At 38.3% G+C, this 21,816-nt stretch overlaps 1 protein-coding gene across 7 annotated transcripts in view; it reads right to left on the bottom strand.

The window, feature by feature from the left end:
• The window catches only part of nckap5l (NCK-associated protein 5-like), a 538,388-nt gene that overhangs the window by 305,736 nt on the left and 210,836 nt on the right, over positions 1-21,816 (bottom strand). For 5 of the 7 annotated variants that reach the window (XM_069935206.1, XM_069935209.1, XM_069935208.1 and 2 more), the window contains 2 exons: positions 15,043-15,186; positions 4,416-4,466 (listed from right to left, as the gene is read on the bottom strand). In XM_069935206.1, the coding sequence (XP_069791307.1) occupies positions 4,416-4,466; positions 15,043-15,186 (195 nt within the window). The remainder of the gene's footprint in view (positions 1-4,415; positions 4,467-15,042; positions 15,187-21,816) is intronic. The other 2 variants (XM_069935207.1, XM_069935212.1) reach the window with 1 other exon arrangement.

The raw sequence follows: 21,816 nt of genomic DNA, 5'->3' as shown, positions 1-21,816 counted from the left end.
GGAAAGACCAATACTCCTGAGCACAAAGCCCTCCAAAAGGAGGTGGACACAGCCCAGGACATCTCAGGCAAAATCCTCCCCACCATTGAGTAGATCTACAGGGAACGCTGCTGTCAGAAGGCAGCATCAGTCATCAAAGACCCTCACCACCTAATACATGCTCTGTTCTCGCTGCAGCCATCAGGAAAGAGGTATAGGTGCCACAAGACTCGCACCACCAGGTTCAGGAACAGCTGTTACCCCCTCCACCATCAGATTCTTCAGCAAGAAACTCAAGCAGGGACTCATTTAAGGACTCTTACTTGAGCACTTTATTGATTTTCTTTTTGTTCTCTCTGTTATTGCACAGTTTGTTTACATTCATCACCTGTTTACAGTTTTTTTTGTTTACATGTGTTATGCTGTGTAGTTTATATTTTGCACTACCAATAAGTGGTAATTCTGCCATGACCACAGAAAAAAGGAATCTCAGGGTTGTATGTGATATCATGTATGTACTCTGACAATAAATCTGAAATGTGAATGTATAGACTGTAGTAAATATGTATAATTTGTCTTTATGTGTGTTATGCTTCGTTGTGTGTTTGCAAGTTTTTGCACTGAGGACCAGAAAACGTTGTTTCATCGGGCTGCAGTTACACAATCAGAAGATGTTTAAAATAAACTTGAGTAAAAAGCAGGTTGGCACCTGATTTAAAAGGCTGGGGAGAGGGAAGAAAGGGCAGGGAGAAGTGTGCATACCAAGCGACACAAGGTATCAATTCTATATGGATAGGAGGACAGGAGAGAGAAAAGGTGAGAATTGATTGGAGAAGTGTGTTTGGCAGAGCTGAAGGAAAAGGAGACAGAAGAAAATGGGAAGAGAGAGAGAGAGTGACAGAGCAAGAGGAAAGGAGTTATAGGGATAGGTGGTGGGGTGGGGTGTCTAACAGAAACTAGAGAAGTCGGTGTTAATGCTATTCAGTTGGAGAGTGCCCAGATGGAATAGGTGGTGTTGTTCCTCAAATTAGATGGTGCCCTTAGTCTGGCGGTGCATGCGACCATAGACAGACATGTCGGCAAGACAATGGAGTGGGAATTGAAATGGGTGGCCACTGGGAGATCCCAGCTATTGTGCAGACAGAGCTCAATGAAAAATTCTCCTAGTTGCATCCAGTCTCTCCAATGTAGAAGTGACCATAATGGGAGCACTGGATGCAGTAGATAACTCTGTAGATTCAAGTGCTGCTTCACCTAATAGCTGAATTGTCTGATCTCGGAAGCTAAGCATGCTCAGGCCTGGTCGGTACTTGGAGAGGAGACGGCCAAGGAACACTAGATGCTGTAGTTTCTGTGAGGGGCACTGGATGAGTGGCAACCCTGTCTGCCTTACAGTAGACAAAATTTTAAGAATTTCAAATATGTTACATTCTAAATGTAGTATTACGTGACAATAATGGAACCTTTACCTTTACTTAGAAGGTCAGTTTGGGGCTGGTATAGTGGTAAGTGAGGAGGTGTGGATGCAAATGTAATATCTCCTGTGATTAAAGGGGTAGGTGCCAAGGGGGCAATTGGTGGGAAGGATGGTGTGGACAAGGAAATTATAGAGGGACCAGTCCCTGCAGAAGGCAGAGAGGGGAGAAGCAAAGATGCATCTGTTGGAAGAATAACATCTTATATTCCATCTGGGCATTAGCATAGACTTCTACAATTTTAGTTCATATTTCCCCCCCGCATCTATCCTTGTCTCCTTCCCTCTTGCTGTCTTTCTCTCTCTCTCTTTTCTTTTCCCCCAGCTCTGCTTTCACAGAGCCAACCCCCTCCCCCAATCAATGCTCACCTTTCCTCTCTCCTGTCCTCCTATCCATATCCAGCTTACACCTTTTGTCTGTTGTTCCGTACTCCTAACTCTTCCCTTCTCCCCAGCCTTTTAATTTGGGGCACCTGCCTGCTTTTTACTCATACCTTGAAGAGGGGCTCAGGCCCATATCGTCAGTAATATATTCTTACCTACAATGGAAGTTGTGAGACCTGCTGATTTCCTCAAGTATTTCTGTGTTTTTACAAATTATTTTTCAACCTAGTCCAACTGATCCCTCTCTGGACCATATCCCTACAAGCCTCTCCCATCCATCTACCTGTCCAAAATGCTCTTAAATGTCAAAATTGAGTCTACATTTACCAATTCAACTGGCAGCTCTTTCCATACTGCCACCACTCTCTGTGTGAATAAATTCCCCCTAATGTTCTGTTTAAACTTTTCCTTTTCAGCCTTTAAACCTAAGTCCTCTAATTTTTAATGGCTTCTTGCATTTACTCTTTCCACATGTGAGTTTTTTTTGTCCATAAGTGCCCACTCTGAAGATCCCTTATTAATTATTCATAAAATATTATAAAGTGTGGGTAAGAAACACATAATATACTCATTAATAAAGTAAAGATCTGATGGATACTGTACAAGTAGATCCTAACAATTAGTTTTTGGCAGTAATTTAATATTATTGACCTCATAAAAGATGCTTGTATAGTACATTTTTTGGTGTCCTTTGGCAGGAAGAGATATGCACCAGATATTTCTGCCCTAAAGACACTAGGACAGTTAAGAGGAATCCTCGAGGCACAAATCACAACTACAGCTTATTAGCAGGACAGCAAAGGTTTCTTATTTAATTTTTACAGAATGTTACCTTGAACTTCCTTTTCATAAATTACCATTTTTCCAGCTTATCATTATAGACTGTTAAAAACATTTACCTAATGTTCATTCAATAACCTTTGATATCAGTAATAAAACTGTGCAATTAAACAATCACTGAATGATATGTATGACTGTGCAAAGCAAGATGACAGTAGTCCATGTACAGTTGTACATGTTTGACCTTGAGGCTCAAAATGCAAATGAGTCAATAACTGATCACCACAAGTAACAAGGTTCCTTTGCATATAAATGAAAGGACCAACACAGCCAAGAAAATTACCCTAAAGCATGAAAGTAGTAAAATTGCAATCAAAATAATAACGCTTCACATTTTTCTAGATACACTATCGAATATGTAATGTCTATGTCAAAATCTACATTTTCACTCTGACATTTTCATTGTTTCCAGAACTAGTTTCCATAATTTTCCTATTTTTCCATTTGTTTTAGAAACGAATAACATTAATTTATATTAATGAACATGAATTAATCAAAATTCCAAAAGACAGAGAAACAACAGTCTTAATACAAGTGTTCCAACTAGAAATGTTGACTGGTCATTTCTACTCATAGCTGCCAGACCTGCTGAGTTCTTCCAGCAGCTCATTGTTTTCCCAAATGATAGAAATGTATTTGTCCAGTGCAGTTTAAATTGGCAAGATACAAGGGGTTTGCTTGGGTTTCTTCCAAAAAGGACTGATATTTACAGTGCAGCACTAGGCGTATCAAATCTGCAGAAAAGGATTGCATCTTCTGAACACATGTCCAAGTGGTTATGATTTAAAGAGATGTGACGACAGGTGAAAAGATCTGCTTACTTGATGTCATGAGCATGGAACTAATGATTTGCAATTCCTGGACAGCTCTGAAAATGATGCTGCAATGTAACAAAAGCTTGCGATATCTGAATTTATAAGGTCACTTCCCACACTGGTTTGCTGTCATGGCTATCTGGCAAAAGATTGGGGAACACCTAATGATATCAATGAAAAGTAACATTCCATGAGGTGTACAATTATCTGATTGTTCTTGCCGCATCAGGCCTCCAAGTTAGATAAATGAAAGTAAACTGCTGAATTTTAGATCAATTAGTTTAATAGAACCTTTGAACACTACAATACCAAAAACAGGCCATTCAGCCCTTCTAGTCTATGCCAAAAACATCATACTGCTAGTCCCACTGACCTGCACCTGTTCCATAACCCTCCAGACCTCTTGTATCCATGTACCTATCCAGTTTATTTTTAAAACTTAAGAATGACCCTACATTTGCCATGTCAGATGGCAACTCCCACCACACTGAATGAAAAGGTTCCCCCTAATGTTCCCAGTAAACTTTCTGACATAAAATTATAAAATAAAATGAATAATGCTGCCACTTTTTGAAAAGACACCGAGAGTTGGTCAAAGGAAACTATTTATGAATGTAATCTACATGGACTGCCAAAAGATATTTTGTGAAGCATTTTATGTAGAATTTTTGAACTGATGTTGAATCTCAAGGAATTAATTTGGATGAAAGGCAAGAGGGTATGGACAATAGGATAATATTTATGACTGATTCTCTTCCCACAGATGTGGTCTGAACTGAGTATTTGCAGCAGTTTCTCATTTTTGCTTTACATTTCCAGCCATCTGCAGACTTTTTTTTAAAATCAAGTAATTGTATTATCAAAGTTTGGCTGGCATTCTTGAGCATAATCTGTCATCTATAATTATAATAAATAATTATTACCTCAGCACAGATCTGCATGGATTCCATTAACACGAAGGTAAGCATTGGAAGCTATGTAGATAGAAAAATAAATGTCAAAGACATGAATTTATGAGGGGAATGGGCAAAAATGTGGCAAATGGAACTCAATATAGACATAATGTTTGCATATCTTATGCATCAGAGGTGATAGAGCAGATAATTTTCTCAATTAATCTTTCCATAGAAAAGGCAATTTTACGGTCTCTCCACTGAGCCCTGGATCACCATACAACAGCAATGCGTACATCAGGCTACTCTTCATTGACTTCAGCTCAGCTTTCAACACCATTGTACCCTCAGTATTTGTCAACAAGCTCCAAATTCTGGGACCCTAAACCCACTTCTGCAACTGGATCTTTGACATCCTCATCAGAAGACCAATGTCAGTACAATTCGGAAACAATGTCTCCTCCTCACTGACAACCGACACAAGGATGCGTGCTTAGCCAACTGCTCTACTCACTGTACACCCATGACTGTGTGGCTAAGCACAATTCAAATACCACCTACACCTTAGTCAGTGACAGAATCACAGACAGCAAAGAGGAAGCATACAGGAGTGAGCAGATCAGCTGGTTGAGTGGTACCACAACAACAATCTTGCACTCAAAAGGAAGCAAAACAAAGGAACTGAGTGCGGACTTCAGGAGGGGGAAATCAGGAGAACATGTATCAGTCCTCATCAAGGGGTCAGTAGTGGAAAGGGTTAAGATCTGCAATTTCTTGCATGTCAACATCTCTGAAGATCAGTCCTGGGGTCTCCATGTTGATGCAATCATGAAGAAGGCTCACTGGTATGAAGGTGTCAATATACAGGACAGGAAAAGATGACAGAGTTGTGAGCTCAGCCAGGATCAAAAGAGGCGTAGTCTAAAGAACTCTCAAGGACTCTCACCACCCAGGTCATGCCCACTTCACACTACTACCATCAGGAAGGAGGCACAGGAGCCTGAAAATGAAGACCCAATAGTACAAAAACAGCTTTTTCCCCTCTGCCATCAGATTTCTGAATGGACAATGAATCACAATCACTCCTTCATTTTCTCTTCTTTCAAATAAGTATTTTTTTAAAATATAATTTATTGAAATATTTGCAACTCTAATGCTCACACAAAACAACAAATTTTGTGACATGTTTAGGACAAAAAAACTTCTGGTTCTAATTCAACAGTGAAGAGACTTGAAACACTAGAATTTTATGCCCATTTTGGGAGATATTGTTGTAGATCATTAAAATAATATGGGCAAGAAAAAGGTTTATTGCACATTCAGTTTTATATCCAGAGGACTGCTAATTAGTAAAGGTAATACTACAACAATGCAAAATGCTTATTGGACCACATCTGGAGTATTCTTAGTATGTAAATCAGGGACCATATCTAAATGAAGGCTTTTGGGGAGTGCATTGTAGATTTAGCAGAATGATACCTGGTTGCCTAGGGCTAATTTACAAGCAGAAATTACAGGGTTTTTTTTGCTTCAATATAGGGCGAATGAAGATAAACCATTTCTATTATTTGGGGAATCAAGCATTGAAGGCATCATGCAAAAATTTGAGGCACGACAAAGCAGAAAAAAATTAATAAAGAATTCTACACACAAGAGTGGTAGAAATTCGAGGGGCAATTTCCAACTGAACCAAAATCAGTTATTAATTTTAATTTCAAAATGGAAATATTTTTGACTGAGGTATTAGATTAGTTCCAATCATTCCTTGAATCGGAGGCTGGTGAGCTTCTGATACTCTTCCCTTGAGGTCTGCAAAAGTTCAGACCATTTGTTCATTCAAAACAGAAATTGATAATTTTTTGGGCATTAAGGAAATTAAGGGATATGGTAAATAGTGCTGGAAAATGTTGCTGAGTGTGGAAGATCAGCCATGATTTTAATGAATGCCAAAGGAGGCTCAAAGGGCCAGATAGCTGACTCCTTCCCCCATCTTTCATGTTCTGATAATCTCATTGAAAGCTGACAGCCTCAAGGATATAAATTGCAGCTTGCCAGTTTTATTTTCGTGAATCAATGTCCACACAGCATTACCTGGAACTTTTCCAATAAAATTTGATGGAGACAAATTCAGAACTTGAAAATCATAACAATTTTAAAGTTGATGCGCTTATAAACTTAGGTTAAAGTCACTTTTATAATTAAAAATTTCAAAAGATCTTTATTCCTATTTATGCACAGAACGGGCGGCACGGTGAGCGTAATGATTAGTGCATCGCTGTTACAGCGCCAGCAATCTTGACTGGGGTTCAAAAACCACGCAGTCTATAAGGAGTTTGTACATTCTCCCTGTGTCTGCATGTTTCCTTTGGGTGCTCTGATTTCCTTTCACCCTTCAAAACGTACGGAGGGGGGGGAGGGGTGTCGGTAAATTGGGTAGCATGGGCCCGTTGGCTGAAAAGGGTCTGTTACCATGCTGTATATCTAAATTTAATTTAAAAAAATAATTTAACAAACATACCCAATCTAAATATTTATTCATTAAAGCTTCATTACACAAATACACTCAGGAAAACTGGTGCATTAACAGGAAATCCACAATATCACTTTAAAGCTAGGTGTGAACTATGAAGAAATTTTCATCAGTAAATTAGCCTGGAAGCTCAAAAGTTATTTTGCCATGAATGATTTGAGATCAGCTCACTCATGAAGATCTGTACATCTTGTCCTCAATCTCACAATACTCATTTTCCCCTGTTATGATCATTTTTCAATTTTTTTTTACCAGTTTCATTCGTTATTTTTATTGCATTATTAAATTTGTGGATTTATCCTTAATATATCAAATGTGAAATAAAGATAAAAGTATTTGTAATTGAAGCTTTACTATTTTCTTAAATTATGCCAAAAAAAATTCTGAACCCTTAAAAATTATGTCCAATTGCCTTCAAAAGTCTACTTGAAAAGAAGGAGTAGCTGTAGATGTTAAAACTGCATTGGGCAAGCAATAAAATGGAATTTTCAAACACTGGGGAAAAAAATGTTAACTAACAAGTAGATTCACTCGCAATGGTTACTCAAATATTCATCCACTATTCCTTATTTATCTAAGTGTGATGTTATTAAACCATTTCTTTTCAATAAGAGAAATGTTATATCATTTCAGTGTGCTTTTTTTTAGTGGAACGAGAATGTATATTCCTGATAAAAGAAAAAATTTGAAAATGTCAAAAAAACAAACAGAAAATGAGAAACAGACTGCATATACTATAAAAGCTGTGTTAAAGTTATATTGGAGCTCAATTAAACTATATTTGGGTTTCCAAGCCCAGTTCTTGCCGGCATATTTTGAAAAGGAAATAGTGACTCTAGGGCAAAGATTATTTATTAGGATGATACCAGAAATATTCCCTTTATTTTTTTTCTTTTGCATGAACAAACCAAGGTCCTTTTTATTTTGAAAAGGAAATACTAAGGGTAATATTGAGACCTTTAACATAATGGAAAATGTTGTTCGCTAAGACAGTGCTTCCATTCATGAATAAATGCAAACACAGGGCCAATCAATATATCATCAAAATCAGATGAAGCTTTTTTACCCAGAGTAGTAAAATGAATAATACAGAAGTGCTTAGCAACAAATGCAAATTTTTATAGTTTATTGTGCAGTATTAGCAAAGCATATGTATATTTTATTTCAAAATAATTGTTCATTATTCATTATGACTGCATTTCATTGCCATAAAATTAGTTGAGAATAGAATTAAAATTTTGAACACTCTTATGAAACCTGGATCTGTGCCAGAAAGAACATGGCACTGAATCTGTACCAGATGTTCTCACCCATAAGGTTCAGTACAGATGTCACAGTTCAAACAATTTAACATGCCAACACCAACACATAGCTACTTGAGGATTTTTTTGGAACAGATGTCTCATTTTACTTTTGTCATGAGCATCTTTGAGTCAAATCAAGAAATCTCAAAGAAAATTATATGGTAGATGGGAGGGATACGTCAGTTAAATTCTCATTGGAAATTACAAGCAATTCAACCTTGTGATTCTCACAGTTAATTTACAACCCAGTATCCAAACACACATTATTTTCCATTACAGCCTTGATGCAAAAGTAATCTGCCCATTATTGAAAATTAGCAAATGCCTAAGTATTATGCATCTAAACAATGTCTTTTGTTGAGAAGTACAAGGGCCAAATGTGGGTAAATGGGATGAAATCACAATGCTAACTTGATCGGCATGGATGAGTTAGGTCAAAGGGGCTATTTTGTGCTGCATGAATCGATGACTGAAAAAAATAGCCGCTTGAATTAGGATTAATTTTGTTAAAAAAAATCCAGATGGCATCAGATGTCTGTTTTTTAAAGGAACATCGTATGTGAAGTTGTATTGCATAACGTTATTCACATTAATGAATGGACAATGATGTTCTGATTTAATTTGGCTGCAATATCCAAGATCATTCTGAAAAAATCTTAAACTATCCCTGTTTGACTCCAGGCCAAATATCAAGGTTTTCTACTAATTCAAAGAATTCTCGATTCTATGCAATACCATAAAATTTGTATTTAGCTCCATGATTTGCATAATTATTGTGGGCCAATCACACAAGCCTCGGGTCAATACTAAAAAAAGTTCCATAGGCAGCATCTTTAACCTGGTCATCTTCAGAAGCTTCATCAGACCATATTCAATTACAGAATATGAACGATCCTGACTGACTGACAACTGCTCATCTTTATCAGCCATCTATAACTGTTAACTTTCAATGTTTAGGCATACATCCTGTTCTTGGTGATGAATGAAAAAAAAATGGTTCCAGCTGACTAAGCTTTTTCAGTAGGGTGACAACATGGGCATCAACCCAACAATTGCCCTAAGAATGGCAAATCCAACCGAGTCCATTTGTCCTCTTCCAATCTTCAGCAAAGTAATGGAAGGGATACTCGATCACACTCGATCACACTCTCAAGTGCCACTTGCTTAGCAATAACCTGTTCGCAAAGCTTAATTTGGGTTCCACTGAAATCACTTACCTATAGCCTTGGTCCAAACATGGACAAAAGAGATGAATTCCAGAGATGAAGTGAGAGAAATTGCCTGTGATATCGAGGGAGCATCAAATATTTCTTCAAGGAACCCTGACTAACCTTGAATCAACGGGAAAACCCTCCACTGGTTTGAATCAAACACAGCACCAAGGAAGATAGCTGAGATGGTTGGAAATCAATCTCCTCAGAAATAAAATATTGCGGTGCTGCCAGACCTGTTGCTGCAATGCAGTATTTCTGTTGGTGGGGACCCATGGAGAGAGAGACTCCTCCACAAGGTTCTACCACATAGTCCAATTACCGAAGGCTCTATACAGGCTTTAAACAGCCTGTTGAAGGAGATGTTGAATATTTATTTTAAAATACTTTGACCACATGGTCTGAGCCAAAGATGGCAGCGTCTGCATTCAGCAACAGCCACAAGGGGTTGGAGATTCCAGAGAAGTGGAGGACTGGTCCAGGACACCATAAAATGGGGAGACCACTCCCCATTTGAGAAGAAGTTGAGATGACCCTACGGGAGGTTGACCACAGTGGCGAACCAATGAGGTTCTTTATGGCTGGTAACTCAAGATGAGGAATCCACCCAGGCTATGGATTTCTGCCAGCTTTCAGTCAAAGGACATGCCAGGCTGCAGACTTCTGGAGACTGGCTCAAGATGGCTGAATGGATAGCAGGCATCAGAAATGGAATGCAAGAGGGTACAAAGCATGCTGAAGATTTCCTGATCATGACGAAGGTTTGGATGTGGAGCTCGCGTTGCCGAGTTTGGACTGAAGTCTGTGTGACTACAGAGGCTGCGTGAGCACTGGAGGCAATTCCATGGGCACTCAGTGACTCTGGGAGGGAACACTTTCTCTTGTTACAAGGGGTGCCAGGCACTTTCTGCTGAATGCAAATCTCAATTTTGTGTAATATTACACCTGTTTATAACAATAAAGGAATCTTGGCTATCTCCGCAGGAGATCCTCAGGGTATTGCCCTGGGCTCAGCCATCTTCTGCTGCTTCACCAATGACCTTCCTTCAAATGGAACACAACAAAAGACTGTTGCCTATTGCAAATTCATATTTATTTGCTCTCGGATAACTGAATATTTATAATCCACCTTTTTCTTTTGTATTTATTGTCTCTTTTTAATTCCATTAAGTTTACTATTGTTGTTGGGGTTTTTCTTTTTTACAAACTACTGATTCAGCTGCAGCAAATAAAAATTTTGGTACATATGTACATTTTAAAAGGTATACTACAATAAACTAATTATCAATTTGAAGGTCAGACCATGGATGTTTGCTGCTGATTGCACAATGTTCAGTACAATATTTAATTCCTGAAGCAATTCAGGTCCAAATGCAGCAAGGCCTGCACGACATCCAGGCTTTAATGAATCACATTTGTAGACTCCGTTATTGAAGTAAAAACACAACGCTGGAGAAACTCAGTAGGTCAAACAGTGCACTTTATATAGCAATGATAGATACATAACCAACATTTCAGGCCTGAGCCCTTAGAACCATAGAACACTTCAGCACAGAAAACAGGCCATTCAGCCCTTCTACTCTGTGCAATAAACATCATATCGCTAGACACACTGTCCTGCACCAATTCCATAACCCTCCAGACCTCTCCTATCCATGTGTCTATCCTCACCAGATGGCAACGCGTTCCACACTCCCACCACTCTCTGAGTGAAAAAGCTCCCCGTAAACCTTTCACTCTTAAGTCCATGTCCTCCTGTACTCAAATGTCCTAATCCAAATGGAAAGAGCCTACTTGCATTTGCTCTGTCTGTACCGCTCATAATTTTGTAAACCTCTATCAGATCCCCCCTCATTCTTCTATGCTCCAAGAAATATTCTGGCTATCCATCTATAGGATGAAGATGGCTCCTTTCAGTCAGTTTGTAGTCTTGAATATATGTGTCGTGGCATGGCTGTACAGACCAATCCTTGACAGGCACTGCTGCCACATGTTTGGCAGTTGAGGTCTGGAAGTACAACAGGGGAAGAAGCTTGATTGTGACATTTCCTGTGCCTTTCTTCGGTTGCCCCTTTGAGCTTTTTCTCAGCAACGTCCACATCTTTCCTGATGGCGTCCCTCCACTGCGAGTGATCTTGAGCCAGATCCTCCCATGTTGATGGGCCAATGTCAGCTTTCATGAGGCTCTTGTGCAGGACATCCTTGTATCATAGTTGCTGGCCTCCTCGTTTTCAGGTCCCACTGGACAGTTGGCCGTCCAAGATGCTTCTTCCCTCAGACATTCTGACAATGTATCTTGCCTGCCCATCACATTTGGGCTGACATCATCAGGGTTGAAACTGCTGGCATTCTGGCTCGAGAAAGAATCTTGATATCGGAGACCTTGTCTTGCCAGTTGATCCTCATCACAGACGTAGGTGACGCTTCTGCAGTTGGTCAAGCTGACGTAAGGGACTCTCATATGGGCACTATATTTCACATCCCTAGAGCAAGGTTGATATCACAACAGCCCTGTACTCCTTGCACTTGGTGGCCAGCCTGATGTTCTGTGACCAAACCAAAGGCAAACCAGGCTTTTCTCGTTCTTGACTTAATCTAGACATCTGGAGAAGTTGAGGATGTTATTGTGCTGCCCAGGTGGAAAAACTTGTTGGCAGCATTGAGACGAGTGTCATCAATGAGGACAGTTGTTCCTTCGTAGCTTGAGCCAGGGGCTAATTGGTACAAAACTTCATATTTTTCAGGCTGATTGTCATCTTAGCAGCATTGGCAAAGCAATTGGTGATCTGCAAGTCTTCAAGAGAGTGGTCAACCAATGGACTGTCATCAGCAAACTGTAGCTTGTGCGCCACAATGTCCTTGATTTTTGTTTTTGCTCTCAATCTTGTGAGGTTGAGAAGCCTGCCATCAGCCCTCTTCTGTAGGAAGACCCCTAACTTTAGATCTAATGTGGCATCCTAAAGAACAGCATCGAAGAATAGTCCAAACAGAGTAGGTGCCAAAACACAACCCTGTTTTACTCCATTGGTGATAGGAAATAGGTCTGAAACTTTACCACACATATTGATGCAGTCTTCCATACCTCTATGGAACTGACAGATGATGCTGGTTAGGCATGGGTGGCAATCAAATTTTGGTAAGAGCTTCCACAGGACAAATGCTTTGGTTAGGTCAACAAATGTGACAGAGAGATTTCTCCACTGCTCAACACATTTCTCTTGGAGCTGCCTCAGTGAGACGATCAAATCCACTGTACTACAGCCTGTTCAAAAACCACACTGGCTTTCTGGAAGGATGGTGTCATTGATGTAGGACACCAAATGTCAAAAGGATGATCTTCGTGAGGCATTTTCCCACAACTCATAATTGTTGCAATATCTCATCTCCCTTGTTCTTGAAGATGGTCACGATTGATGCATCTTTGAAGTCTTGTGGTAGTTCTGCAGCTCCCTACAACTTTATTAATAGATCCAAGGAATAGAGTCTGAACCTATTTAATTTTTCCCTGTAACTCAATTCCTAAAAACCTGGCAACATCCCAGTAATCTTCTCTGCACTTTTTCAATCTTACTGGTATCCTTCCTGTAGTTTGGTGAACAGAACACAATACTCCAAATTTGATCTCACCAATGTCTTGTACAACCTCACCATAACATCCTAACTCCTGTACTCAATATTTTGATTTATGAAGGCCAAGATGCCATAAGCTTTCTTCACAAACGTGTCTACCTGTGACGCCACTTTCAGGGAATTATCTGATTTCCCAGATCCCTTTGTTCCTCCACACTCTTTATTTTCCGTGTATGTCCTACCTTGGTTTGTCCTTCCAAAATGCAACAACTCAGTTTTCTACATTAAATTCCATCTGCCACTTTCTCGTCTATTTTTCCAGTTGATCCAGATCCCTCTGAAAGCTTTGAACATCTTCCTTGCTGTCCACAATGCTTTAAGTGTTACTTCATCAAGGTACAAGCAAAGTGTAGGCAGGTACTTGAAAACAATGATGGGGGTGAGGGGCAGAGGGAGGACCACAGTCCCACAGGCAAGAGTTAGTAGGTGGATGAGGGAGGGAGGGCACAACAGAAAATGGGAGGGGGGTAGGCAGTAATGGTTCTGTGAATGGAGAGCTGGAGAAAAGGAGACAGAGGGATAGGGAATAGAGAGAGAACAGGGAATGGTCTAGCAGAAACTGGAGCAGTTCATGTTAATATCATCCAGTTGGAGAGTGCCCAGAAAGAATATTAAGTGTTGCACCTCCAATCTATGGGTGGTCCTGGTTTGGCAGTGCTTGAGGCCATGGACAGACATGTCAGCACAGATATGGAGCATAGAATTGAAATGATTGGTCACTGGGAAGATCCCCATCATTGATGCGGACAGAGTGAAGGTACTCAGCGAAGTGATCTCCCAGTCTGTGTCCAGTCTTTCCGATGTAGAGAAGGCCACAACGAGAGCACTGGATGCAGAAGATGACTCCTGCTGCTGCACTTGAAAGGGCTGTTTGGAGTCCCGAATGGTGGTGAGGGAGGAGGTGTGGGCACAATTCTGGTACTTCCTGCAGTCACGTGAGAAGATGCCAAGAAGTCAATTAGTGGGAAGGGATGATGGATGTGGGAGTTACAGAAGGAGTGGTCCATATAGAAAGTGGAGAGGGGAGGAGAGAGGAAGACGAGTCCCATGGCGAGATCTTGTTGCATGTGACGGAAATTGTGGCGATTAATATGTTGAATGTGGAAGCTGGTGGGGTGATAGGGGCGATCAATTGGGCTGATAGATGGCAAGCAACACTTGTGTGACACAGTACTGGACAATGAGAATGACAAAAAGAGAAAATCCAGTTTCACCCCCTGACCTTTAATGGTACTACTTTCACTAAATCCAGACTTTCAATATCTTGGTGGGGGGGGTTCCATTGACCAGAAACTGAAGTAGTCATATTCCCAATGTGGCTATAAGTTAAATGCTCAGAATCCTGGGTGAATAATTCTTCTCTAACTCCCAAAATCTGTCCTCCATCTACAAGGTTCCAGTTGCATGAATGAGTGCAGTATGATAAACATTCCAGAAGCTTGGCACCATACAGGACAAAAGCTCTATCAGCTAGAAAGACAAGGAGGGCAAAAACATGGGAATACAATGAATTAGAAGATGCATCCCAAGTCACACACCACCCTGACTTGGAAATATATGAACATTCCTTCACCATTACTTGGTGAAAATCTTTGAACTACCTTGCAAACAGCATTGTGGGTATACTCACACCTCAAGAACTGCACCAATTCAAGAAGGAAGCTCACCACCACTTTCTCAAGGGCAATCAGGGATGGACAATTAAAACCTGACTCAGCCTGCAAAGCCCATAGCCCTTCAATGAATTTAATTTAAAAAATTAGAACATCTGACAGAATTGACTGATTCATTTAAGTGACTCAGTAGTTTTAGAAATAAATCCGCTTGATTGGGTAAGGGTATAAATGGCATTTCTTCTCACCCCTCTACCTAGGATACAAGGTGGCATGACAGACTGAACAAAAGTTGTCAATTTGAGTTAGCCAGACAGGGCATTCACATTTATTTCACTATTGGGTAGATTCTATATGCTTGTTGCTTACCTCCAACGTTCTTAATCTTTCCAAAAGGTGCATTGTCTTTTCTTGATCCTCGATGGTGATTTCCCTGTTTGAATATTCATCAGCTGCTGTAGTTAGATCTTTTGCTGTCTCTTCAGATGCTGTTACTTCTTCTGACATCTTAACCTGAATATTAAGAGAAATTATTTGCAGTTTGAAAAGAAACTCATGGTCTAAATTAAATCCGTGCAACAATCAGGAAATTATGTCATGGAGTTCTTCAGAGTTTTTCTTTACAGTGGTAATAACCATATGAATTTTATAACTAGATGGAATTTACTGAACAAAAGGCCCAGTGAGTTCATAGCCCATTCCACTACTAACATGCACATGAGCCAGTAATCCAGCTAAGAAGAAACAGCACTTGAAAATAGCCTCTCAACCTTCAGCAAGTTGCTGCTTTAGCACATTAATCATCCAGGGGACTTGACACAAAGTTAATTCTAACCACTGTCATGTTCATGCCCATTTATTTCTGTGAAACTTTGTTAAGGACTGATAATAAACCAATCTCTCTCAGGAGGTGAACAATTAAAAAAACATGGAATCACACTCCCATTGATAGTTATTGATGTTAATTTTAAGTGCATGGATACTGAATGCTGTTTAAAAACTTTGAATGTTTCTACTGTTGACTTTTTTCTGCACTTCCTTATCTTATTTATGTTGTTTTAATTCATTTTTCAATGCTTGATCTTGTATTGAAATTCAAGACGGGAAAGCCCTAAAAATAGGAATGAGAGTTACAATATGCAATTAACCTGTATCAGCCAGTTGTGATAATTTTGTGCTGTAACTAATTATAATTATTTCTGCATGAAGCTCATAACAATCATTCTATCAATTTCCTGAACACAGTGGGAACAGGGGGCACTCTTTGCAACATGTTAAAGCCATTATCAACAACTCTTAAAACATATTTTAGCTAGAGTGGATGATACCAGTGGTCTGGAAAGGAAGAATGTACTGGGAGGCAAGAAAATGACAACATAGAAATTAAAAAATTCCAAATTAAATTTGTAGATATTGTCCTGTCGATATTGCAATCACCTGGAAGCCCGATTCCCCCCTGCTCATCACTTGATGGTCCACGGAGATGCACAACCATGTGCCCATGGAGAAGATTACATACAATTTAAGAAATAAATAAAACACTTTTGCCAAAATATGGCCACCTTATCTGGAATACTTTGGTGCCCTGTTATAATAACAGCTCCCAGATCTAAAAATCTGATAAAAAATGTAAAGACAACAGCAGTGAAGCAACTCAAAGCGTGGAAATAAGACTAGAAAGACTGGCAGTATCATGAATTTTTCTTTTCTTTCTTTTACTATTTTCTCTCTCTAGTTGTTTTGCTTTCTTTTGATATTGGGGGGAAGGGAGGAGAATTACGTAACTTGATATTGTATTTGAATCTCAAAGCAAATTGTACTAAAAGAATGTGTCTTTAGTAAAACTGTAAAATGAAGTAAAAATGATCGTGTTTTCAAATGTGATACTATGTTTTAAAAAATGTAAAAATAATTTTTCAGAAAAAGAAAATGACAACACAGGAGACAGGGATCCAAGATTTTCAGACCTGACACTGGTGACTTCGGGGGTGGGGGAATAAGGTTAAAAAAAAAGCAAACAAGTTAAAAGGTGCCCAAAATCATTATAATGCAGAAGTAGAATAAAGTGGAGACTCAGGGCCTGGAGAACATTGATATGTTAACCCATGAAAACTTGGCACTGCAGGAAATTCTGACCTGACATTGCTGACCAAGAATAATAAATGCATCTTCAATTCCAAATACCCCACCAAATCCACCTCTCTTCAATTCATCACATGCCCTTCATTAACCCATTTTTTTTTTAATCAGTACAATCTCAGTTGGTAAAATCACAATGTGACATGATACTACTGCATGGTTCCAGCACAGAGTTCAATCCTGACCTTGATATTATCCTTGTAGAGTTTTCATATTCTCACCAAGAATGCATTCTTGCCAAGAAAGCTCCCCTGCAGGCAGGTTAATTGGCAACTCTGTTACCTCTTAGTGCAGTTAAATGGCAAAAGAGCTCAATGGGCTGAATGGCCCCTTTTGTGTCATAAATCAGTACATAATACTGCTGCAACCACATCAAATATACTGAATGGCTGATCAAAACATCTCTCTCTCTTTGAAGAGAAAATACTGGCCAATTGAGGCAACAAGGACAACCCACAGGTAAACATAAATGCCTCTGCAGTTGGATCCTCAAGCAGACAACTGGAATTATTAATATCCATTGTCAAACATGTAGCCACAGCCTAGAGTAGGGTTAAAAACAAATTAGGAGATGGTATCTTCCACTTGCAAGCTAACTTTCTCTTCCTCCTATGATCACATCTAATACGCAAATTGCAGAAAGTATGAACTTGCATATTTCAATTTCCCATCCACTTTTCACTTCTTACAATTTCACATTGAGCCATTCATAAAATAGGATATTTTTACTCATCAGAAATCCACAACTTTTCTAGAGTTTCCTTGACAATCACTGCCAGTATGCTCTTTGCTCTGTTTTGCAGTTGGAGTAGGGACTATTTTTCAGAAGCCCAGACATCTCATCCATTATTGCTTGCTAAAATCTAAACAGGATATTTGTTCTCTCTGTATAGATATGGTTTTTCTGTGCCCCTAGGTGGGGGGGGGGGGGAGGGGGGGGCGGGTGGATTCCTTCTCTTTCTGCAACCATTATGTGCCATCTTGTGGCGATAGCCACTTCCCACACAGTAGAGGGGGTAGTACTGGCCTTTTTTTGGCAGTAACCTTTATTGGGGGGAAGGGAGGGATTAAGTTTTATCTTCTTTCTCTTTTTCTTTATTTTCTTGCTTTGGACAGAGATATCAAGTGTGATTGATATTCTTAAGATGTGGGAGGTCCAAGAGGAGAAGCAAAAGGAGTTCTGAATTATTGGGAAGAAGAAAATGGCAGTCTGTAGGGTATTAAACTTTTAAAGTTTTAATATCATGGGCTTAATTATCAGATTTAGATTATAAGAAGAATATGAAAGTTGATACTGCTTTTTTTGCAAGAGACACATTTAAAAGAGAAGAAACATCAGAAATGAAAAAGAGGTTGGGTAAGTCAAGTGACAGCTTCAACGTTTAACTCTAAAGCAAAAGGAGTGGCAATATTAAGAAGTCCTTACCTGTTAAAATTCAAAAGGTGGTTAAGGATCCTGTGGGAAGATTTGACTTGATTGTCAAATTTATTCTGAAATGTGGATACTTATAAGTACTTACGCACCAAATGTAGAGGAATGAAGGATTTACAAGATATTTATATGTTTTTTGCTGAAGTGCATTAAAAAATATTGATTGGAGGGGATTTCAATTATTGTCTTCTTCTAGTGTTGGAAAAGAAGGCAAGATTAGTTACACGAGCTAAAATGGCAAAGGTAACTGAGTCTTATAAAAAAAGTTGAATTTGGTCGATATTTAGTGAATGTTAAATCTGAAAGAAAGGGATTATTCCTTTTATTCATATTGACATGACTTTTATTCAAGAATAGATTTATTTTTAATATCAGTGCAATTGCAGGGAATTATGCTTGCAGAGTTTAAAACTAGAATTTTATCTGAGCATTCACCACTTTGATTACATACTTGGTTCCTGAGAAAGAGGAATCAGTTTACAGGTGGAGATTTAATTCTACATTGCTGAAGAGATTGGATTTTTATGTCTTTATCGAAAATTCAAGATTTTTTAAAAGTAAACTACAATTCAAACTCTTTCATATAATCTTTCTTAACTTTTGCTGTATAACTTATTATCTGATCTCTCAAGTACGCCTTCCATGCATCCCAAACAATAAAATTATTAAGGCATACTTGAGAGATCAAATAATAAGTTATACAGTGAAAGTTAAGAAAGATTATATGAAAGAGGTTATCAATTGGAAAAGGAAATAGAAGGTTGAAGAAGCATTTACAAAGAAAGGCTTCTGGTGAGAAAAGGAAGAAATTAATAACAAAAAACTTCATTAAAACATGATCCAGATTTACAGAATGGAAAAATTAATCGATATAATCAAGCAAAGGTGTTATGAATTAGGGGTGAGGCTCATAAATTTCTTGCTTGGCAATTGAAAATGGAACAAACTTCTAGAACAATTAATGTTATTTATAAAAAAAGTCTAAGGTGATTACTTATAAACATCAAGAAATGAACGACTTATTTAAAGATTCTAATTTATATAAATCTGAGTCTAGTTATCATGAAACAAAGATTGAGAATTTTTATCCCAAATAAGTTTACCTAGCTTGAATCATTGGGATCAAAGAGTCTTAGATGCTCCCTTTATGGCAAGAGAAGTTAGTGAGGAATTGAGTGCATTACAAAGTGGTAAGTCACTGGGAGAGGATGGTTTTCCTCCTGAGTTTTCAAAAAAATTTAAGGACCTTTTAATACCCCCTTTTATGGAAGTGTTGAACCAAGCAGCAGAATCTCATTCTCTACCATAATCTTTTTCAACTGCAATTATTACAGTTATACCAAGAAAGATAGAGATCCTTATAGCCATCATCTTATAGAGCAATATCATTATGGAATACAGATTATAAAATTTTTGCTGAAGTTTTAGCCAATAGATTGGCTAAATATTTACCAAAATTAAGTAATTTGAATCAAAAAGGGTTTGTTAAAAAAAAACGACAATCTGCTGATAATGTTGCGAGACTGATTAGCCTAATTCATTTATTCCAGAAAAGAGGTGACTTAAGAGTGGCAGAAGCGTTGGATGCAGAGAAGGCCTTTGACAGGTTAGAATGGGACTTTTTGTTTAAGTTATTGAAAATGTTTGGTTTTGGACTGACATTTATAAATTTGGTTAAAGCCTTACATAAAAGTCTTTGTGGTGGTCTTCTTTGGCTTGGCTTCGCGGACGAAGATTTATGGAGGGGGTAAATGTCCACATCAGCTGCAGGCTCGTTTGTGGCTGACAAGTCCGATGCGGGACAGGCAGACACGGTTGCAGCGGTTGCAGGGGAAAATTGGTTGGTTGGGGTTGGGTGTTGGGTTTTTCCTCCTTTGCCTTTTGTCAGTGAGGTGGGCTCTGTGGTCTTCTTCAAAGGAGGTTGCTGCCCGCCGAACTGTGAGGCGCCAAGATGCACGGTTTGAGGCGATATCAGCCCACTGGCGGTGGTCAATGTGGAATTTCTACTTCTGACTTGACCAAATAGGCAGGGTTGTCCCTTGTCACCAGCCCTTTTTATTTTGACAATAGAGCCTTTAGTGGAGCTAATAAGACAAGATTTTAATATTAAGGTTATAAAAGTTAATCAAGAAGAATATAAAATAAATTTGTTTACTGATGGCGTTTTGGTATACCTGAAAAATTCTATGAATTCTTTGTGTCAATTACATACAAGACTGGAAGAATATGGTGAAGTATCTGGGTACAAGATTAATTGGGATGAAAGTGAAATTATGCCTTTAGTTAAGGTTGACTATACTCAGTGGAAAAAAGGCCACTCAGATTTTGGAATTAAATAAATATTTAGGTATTCACGTCAATAATGATTTGAATAATTTATATAACTTAAATTACTTATCATTACTTAACAAAATTGTTGGGCAATTGAATAAGTGGAATATCCTGCCTATAACTTTAGAAGGTAAATTGTATTAAGATGAACATTTTTCCAAGAGTTCAAAATCTTTTTCTAGTCGATCCCCATCTCAATTCCTCAATTTTTTTTAAAGGATATAAATACGATTATGAGGAAGTTTTTATGGAAAAGGAAAATGGCAAGGGTTTCTTTGGAAAAATTGACTTGGAAGTTTAAATTGGGGGGGGGGGGTTTGTGACTTGTCCATTTTAAGAATTCTTATAAGGCTGTCCAATTGAAATTTATTAATATACTATTTTGTGTAGATAAAATTCCTGTTTGGGTCAATTTAGAACTTAGTAAAATATGAAAAATAAATTTACAGGATTTTATTTATAAATGGAATTCTAAATTGTTGGTACAAAGCAGGGATACACATGTTTTGAAACATTTGATTGAATAATGGAATAAAATTGATTATGAAATAGGTGTGAGAAGTTTAGTTTCAAGAAAAAGGCTTTTATGTCAAAGTAGACATTTAATTTTGAGAACTTGGATTGGATGGGTTTTGAGAGGATTGAGGATTGTTTTGAAGCTGGAAGATTTATAAAATGTGAATGAATGAATTATAAATTTAATGTTCCTAATAATACTTTCCTTTATTATTATCATTAAGGCTTTTTTGATTGATAAAATATGTCCTAGCTACAGTGAATTGGAATTACTGATTCATAATAGTAATGTAAGTAAATTTATCTCTATAATGTATAATTTACTTCAAAAGGAAAGCTCCCAAAATAGGGGTGTATAAATTGAGATTAAGAGGGGAAGTGGATTTAAATAGAAAAATAGATGAGAAAGACTGGATGGAATATGTAGAGATAATATGACAAAAAATATAAACATTAGATATAGGTTGGTTCAATATAATCTTTTTGCATCAGTTATATCTGACTCCTCAAAAATTAGAAAAAATAGATTGAACCCTACATTATCAGATGTGTGTTTTTGGTGTGGATAAGAGATTGGATCATTTTTTATTCTACTTGGCAGTGTCCTAAAATTAAACACTTCTGGGTGGAAGTTGGTAATATTTGTGGAATGAATAACAGGGGTTAAGTTCCCACAGGATCCAATGCTATTGTTCTTGGGTAATATTAAGGTTATAAGATCTAAA

This window comes from Narcine bancroftii, chromosome 4 (genome assembly GCF_036971445.1).
Source record: "Narcine bancroftii isolate sNarBan1 chromosome 4, sNarBan1.hap1, whole genome shotgun sequence".
Lineage (NCBI taxonomy): Eukaryota > Metazoa > Chordata > Chondrichthyes > Torpediniformes > Narcinidae > Narcine > Narcine bancroftii.
This window is presented reverse-complemented; position numbering and strand designations above follow the sequence as displayed.